This window comes from Lipotes vexillifer, unplaced genomic scaffold (assembly GCF_000442215.2).
Source record: "Lipotes vexillifer unplaced genomic scaffold, Lipotes_vexillifer_v1.1 scaffold743, whole genome shotgun sequence".
Taxonomy (NCBI): domain Eukaryota; kingdom Metazoa; phylum Chordata; class Mammalia; order Artiodactyla; family Lipotidae; genus Lipotes; species Lipotes vexillifer.
The window spans coordinates 565,577-571,928 of record NW_006779070.1 but is presented as its reverse complement, the minus strand read 5'-3'; the positions used below and the strand labels follow the sequence as shown (position 1 = coordinate 571,928).

The following is a 6,352-nucleotide window of genomic DNA, read 5'->3' as shown; positions in this document are numbered from 1 at the left end:
CTTTCCCTGGTCTCTGCCCTGGCTCCCTCTATGTGATCCTCGTCCAGAGAGGGAGGCAGAGGTGAGAGAGAAGACCCTGAACTCAGCTCAGAGGTCTGATCAGACCGAGAGTAGGCTGTATAGGAAAGAGCACAGGGCTTGGAACCAGAAAATGTGGGAGCACATCCCAGCTCTGCCACTTACTCAGCTTACTTAGGGGGCTGAGCTTTATTTTTAGAGATCTATAAAGTGGGGATGCTCTATTACCTCCAAACAAACTGACAGTGAAGAGTAAATAAATCACATCCCATGTGAGAAAGTATCTAGCACACTATCTGACACGTAGAAATCGTTCAGTGTTTGGTGAATCAGAGAAATGGGAGATTTCAGACATTATTTTTTTCCAAATCTAACAGCAACATGGCCCAGAGCATTCATTGGTTCAGTAAACATTTATCCAATACCCACTGTAAGATAGGTATTATTTCTGGCCCCACGAAGGATTAAAAAATGCCATTTTCACCCTCAAATGGTCATTGCAAAGCAGTAAGTGTCTGATGGGGGAAACAGCCCTGTCATATCATAGTTTCTCTCCAGGAAGGATGAGAATAGATTTTGAGTTAATTACAGACATCTCCTATTCCCATCCCAGAGAAGCTAGGTATAACAAAATGGCAACAGCAATCATTGTAATTTTATGAGTCTTAAATTCCCAGCTAAAAAACCTGCTCAGCAGCTCTCTGCCCAGCCGTGCTGCAGGCCCTGCTGGGTATCTGCAGTTGCCCCCACCTCACATCTACTTTTGCTCCTGGAGGCTGGTCTACGGCCTTTAGAGTTGGGACTCCTGGTCATGTTTGGCCAGTAGCGGGCAGGGGAGACAGTGGCAGGAGATTGGAAGGAGGGGGAGAGTGAGTGGGGCATTTATCTCTCCATTTCTCCCCACCCCACGGTGTCTCCGTCAGCTGGCTGTGCTCCTAATAGGAAGCCACAAGTCCAACCCGCTTTCTGTCCCCTCAAGTTCCATCCACATTCCCGGTCTTTAGTCCCTTCAGGCCTAAGGGTAGGAACAGCTGACGCAGTCCCCCGAATCCCTGGGGCACTGTCCTCTTCCTTGTGGTTTCTCTATGTCCTGCCCACACCTTGTCAAGCCCTCCTCAACTTTCCCATTTTAACTGTGCTATTTACTCCTAACCAGACTCGGACAGATACACAGGTACTAAGATGTTTGCATCCCAGGTAAGAAGAGAGACTAAACCAAAACCAATACAATACATTGCAAACTAAATGGTTTAAGAAGAAAGATTATGGTGTAAGACCTGGTTTTAAAACAGTTTCTCACTCACCAGTTATGTGAATTTGGACAAGCAATTTAATCTCTAGGAACCTCAGTTTCCCGGTTTGTAAAATGGAAATAATGATACCCAGCCCTGTGAGAGAGTGGTAGTGTATATATGGACATATATACACTACCAAATGTAAAATAGCTAGCTAGTGAGAAGCAGTCGCATAGCACAGGGAGATCAGCTCGGTGCTATGTGACCACCTAGAGGGGTGGGATAGGGAGGGTGGGAGGGAGGGAGACGCAAGAGGGAAGAGATCTGGGAACATATGTGTATGTATAACTGATTCACTTTGTTATAAAGCAGAAACTAACACACCATTGTAAAGCAATTATACTCCAATAAAATCGTTAAAAAAAAAAAAAATACACAGCCCTCAGAGCAGCCCTCAGAATTGTTGTGAGGATTAAATAAGACAAATATGAAACACTTATTCCAGTGCTTGGCACAGAGCAAGTGCTAAATAAATGGTAGCTTCTTCTTATAATGATTAATCATATTAATATCAGTTCTATGTAAAAACTTAAAGGATGTTTTTCTATTTTCTAAACCACAAGATAATCTCCTATTCTAAACTACATAGACTTTTCATATTATGCAGAAATGTTGGGACAGCAGAAAGTGTTCTTGGCTAGGGGTTTGGCCAAACATTTGTTCATTGGCTTAGACCCTCTTGGCAACAGATTCCTCATCCCTGTCCAGGTGGTGATTCGCAGGCGTCCACTGGTCTATGTTGTGAGCCTGCTGATTCCCAGCATCTTCCTAATGCTCGTGGACCTGGGGAGCTTCTATTTCCCGCCCACCTGCCACGCCAGGATTGTGTTCAAGACCAGCGTGCTGGTGGGCTACACCGTCTTCAGGCTTAACATGTCTGATGAGGTGCCGAAGAGTGCAGTGACCACCCCTCTAATTGGTAAGCAGCTCCAGGGTCGCTAGGTACCTGTCTTGCTTTACTTCTGCCCAAGATCTGATGTTGCCTTTCAGATGGGGAAGGAAGAGGCCCAGGGACCCCTGCTAACTCCACCTCCTCTGGCTCCTTTCCTCAGGGGTCTTCTTCACGGTCTGCGTGGCCTTCTTGGTCCTCAGCTTATCCAAGTCCATCCTGTTGGTCAAATTCCTCCATGATGAGCAGTGCAGCCGGTGGGAGTGGACCTTCTTGTGCCTTAGAGGGGACACCGATACGGAAGGGTCTAGAATGGATCCCTGCGCCCAGCTCACTGGGGTAACAGGTTTGTGAGAAGCCTTGAGGTCCCTGCCTAGTTCTGTTTTATCACCCTCAGCCTTAGTTCCTATGGGTGGAGTAGAGGCCGTCTTGAGTCAGCTGTATGAGAAAATGGAAACACCTGCTCCTTAACCTCTGCCCTGCATATTACATTACCTCCCTGGAGACTGAAGACCATCTCCTGCTGGCTTGCCAGAAAGCCACATGTCAGCCTAGAGATCAGGGCCTCAGTCCCCTTAGCTTGTTTTACTTTCCAGTTTGGAGCCATTGACTCCAGAATAGCAGAGTGCGTGCATGTGCACGCACGCACACACACACACACACACACAAATAGTTTGTATACATTTGGGATCTGATCGCTTAATGTGCAAAAGTATACAAATCATCCCAGTGTTCCCTTTGGCAACACATATACTAACACTGGAATGATACAGAGGTTAGCATGGCCCCTGTGCAAGGATGACATGCAAAGTCATGAAGCAGTCCATATTTTCACTGTATCCTTGAAAGTTGCCAAGAGAGTACATTCCAAAAGTTCTCATCACAAGAACAAAAATTTGTAACTGTGTGGTGATGGATGTTACCTAGGCTTATTGTGGTGATCATTTCACAGTATATACAAACATTGAATCATTATGTTGTATGCTTGAAACTAATATAATATGTCAATTATACCTCAATTAAAAAAAAAAAAAAGAACCATTCTAGCCCCTAAAGCTCTAAGTCAATGTGGGCTGGCTGCTAGCTCAGAAAAATCTCCCGGATAGATGTAGCCTTGACACCCTACTTGCTGTGTTCTCCAGGGGTTCCTTCAGTGCAGTCTTGCCTCCCCTCAGCAGGTAGGGAGAGGGTCCCCAATCCTAACTAACCCACTGCCCAGTTTTGCCCACCACCTTTCTTGAAGGTTGAGGCCATTGGCTTCAATGGGAAGGCTGGGGGAGCCTTGGTAGCCCCTGACTCACCTAGAGTGTCTTCCTCTCATGTAGAGCCCCCCATCTGTCAGGAGCACCAGGCCCAGCCATGGACCCTGAGGGAAGTCTGGTCCCAGCTTCAATCTATCAGCAGCTACTTCCAGACCCAGGACCAGGCGGACCGACAGGAGGCTGGGTGGCTGGCCCTCCTGGAACGCTTTGACCGATTGCTCTTCCAAAGCTATCTTGTTGTGCTGGGGTTCTACGCCATCACCCTGTGTTCCCTCTGGGTGCTGTGGAGTGGCTTATGAAGACCCAAGTTTGCTGGTCTCCATCAATGTATTTGCATGGCACTTGGGGAAGGCTGAAAAGTTTTTGTGGGGATATTGGAAGGGGACAAATGATGGGGTAAAAAGTTCTCCAGCCCCCGTTGCCTCTTTTCATTCAGCCCAGGGATGCACATCATCGAATTAGCTATTGAATGACGCAGGAATAATGCATTCACGATGAAACTGCATAAACAGTACGAGGTATCCAGTGAAAAGTAATCCTGGCCTCTTACCCAGTTCACTCCCCAGAAGTAACCACCGTTAGCAACCTCTTTCAGAAAATTTCTAGCACATGCAAGCATATGTGTGTGTTTAAACGGTTTTTTAAAAGGTGTAGGAGCACTCCATCTCCCAGTCCTGTCTTTGTCACTTATGCAGTCAGTCGTTCAACAAAACTTGTATTGAGTGTTGATTAAGTCCTCGGTCTTGTGTTAGGCACACCAGAGAGTACAAAATAAGTCAGTTTCAGATCATTCTTCACTTGAGCTGATTCCTGAGGAACATTGTTCCAACCAGAACACAAAGTTCCCACCTTATCTATATCCTGGAGCTCTTGTTCCCTTCATCCCAGGTGAGTCTACCTTCCCCTGTGTCTTCTCAGCAGTGTGTTCCTATTGGAGGGGATCCAGATCCAGCACAACATTTCATCAACACGCACCATGTGTAAGGCACTGAGTTGGGGGATAGGCTTAATGCATGGCCCTTGGGTTCAAGGAGTTTATTATAATCTGCTATCCTTGTATTAGTCTGCTCTGGCTGCCATAACAAAATACCACAGACTGAGTGGCTTAAACAGAGATTGATTCTCTCATAGTTCTGCAGGCTGGAAGTCCAAGATCAAGGTGTTGGTAAGGTTGGTTTCTACTGAGGCCTCTCTCCCTGGCTTGTAGATAGCTGCCTTCTTCCTGTGGTTCTCTTCTGGACACATATGTGTCCAAATTTCCTCTTCTTCTAAGGACACTAGTCACACTGGACCAGGGCCCATCCTAATGAACTCATGTAACCCTGACTACCTCTCTAAAGGCCCCGTTTCTAAATACAGTCCCACTGTGACGTATTGGGGGTTAGGACTTCAACATATGAATTCTGGGGGGACACAATTCAGCCCATAACACTCACATGATTGTGGAGGCTTGGCAAATCCATAAGCTGTAGGGTATTCTGGCAGGCTAGAGACTCAGGAAGGAATTGCAGTCTGTGTTCATAGGTGGTCTGCTGGCTGGATTTTCTCTTCTTCTGGAGAGGTTGGTCTTTTTCCATTAGGGCCTTCAAATGATTGGATGAAGCCCACCCACATTCTGGAGGACAATCTGTTTTACTGAAAGTCTACTGGTTTAAAGACTTTAAACATTTAAGAGATACCTTCACAGAAACATCAAGAATAATGTTTGAACAAACATCTGTGGCCCAGCCAAGCTGACACACAAAATTAGCCATCAGAGTCCCGATGGCTCCTTAGCTCCCCATCTGTGCCCACAGCCATCTGTCCAGATAGAAGAGCCCCGATCACCTTGCACTTGGGTAACTAATCGACTTCTGGTTCATTCTCCTCAGTAGCCAATTCTGTACTGATTTTCCTATCTTATGGCAGTTCCTGTGGCCTCATAACCTGAATCCTAAGATTAGAATTCAAGCCTTCCACAAAGTTTCCCTCCCCTTATATTTAACTTTCTTCATTTCTCATTGCTTTCTATTACAGAACCTTCAATCTAGCCAAGCCACCCTGCCTACCATCCTGCTCAGGAAGGGGTTCATTTCCATCTAAGCCTCTATTTCTAGTTGGCACAGTCTTCTTCTGTTTCACCAATCTGTAGGTCCCTGTCTAAGGACCTGGCTCAAAAAACAGCCTTCCTCCCCCACCCTTACCACCTGATCACCCCATGACGCTGTCCCCTCTCCTCTAACTTCAGACTTACCTTATCTCCTATCCTTCTACCCTTGAATGTTTCGTGGCTCTGTGTGTGTGTGTATCGCTTGTCAGATAGATCGCACATGCCTAAAACAGAAATCTTGTTTTCTATTTCTAGGTCATCCTCATCTCTGCCCAGGTCCATACAGAGTTTGTTTCATGGCGATTCTGCCATAACTATTGCAGAGAAACTCATTCTAGCTCATGGTTGATGGTAGACACATTTCTACCATCTACCAGTGTGTTTCCCCAAGTCTGAGGGACTGAATCTGCCCAGGGTCAGACACCCAGTCCCTCAGCATCCCTCACTCAGGGCAACCACCTAGAAGAACACCGTGGGCAGAGGGTAAGGCATTACTCCTAACACTGCTTACAGAGGACTCCTGTTTGCTAGGAACTTTTTCCAGCACTAAAATTGCCTTTAAAAATATCTGCCCCCCCCATCCCCCCAAAGGAAAAGAATTTAAATTCAAACAGCCTTTACCGCATCCTCCCTCTCTCATTACCTCCCAGTTAGTGCTCAACGCCAATTGTCCATGAAATTCCGCTGCTGCTGTTAACGAAATGAGGAGCGTAAGAAGTTTGTGAACAGGAAGTGTCCATGCAAACGTCCACCTGTTTCCCTCCTCGCTTCCTACTTCCTGCTCTTGGTCTCCTCTGCC

At 46.5% G+C, this 6,352-nt stretch overlaps 1 protein-coding gene across 1 annotated transcript in view; it reads left to right on the top strand.

Moving 5' to 3' along the window:
• The window catches only part of HTR3B (5-hydroxytryptamine receptor 3B), a 39,088-nt gene extending 35,325 nt beyond the window's left edge, over nt 1–3,763 (top strand). Inside the window, exons 8-10 of the mRNA XM_007452222.1 lie at nt 2,022–2,232; nt 2,366–2,548; nt 3,528–3,763. Coding sequence (XP_007452284.1) covers nt 2,022–2,232; nt 2,366–2,548; nt 3,528–3,763 — 630 coding nt within the window. The remainder of the gene's footprint in view (nt 1–2,021; nt 2,233–2,365; nt 2,549–3,527) is intronic.
• Nucleotides 3,764–6,352: the final 2,589 nt, after the last annotated feature.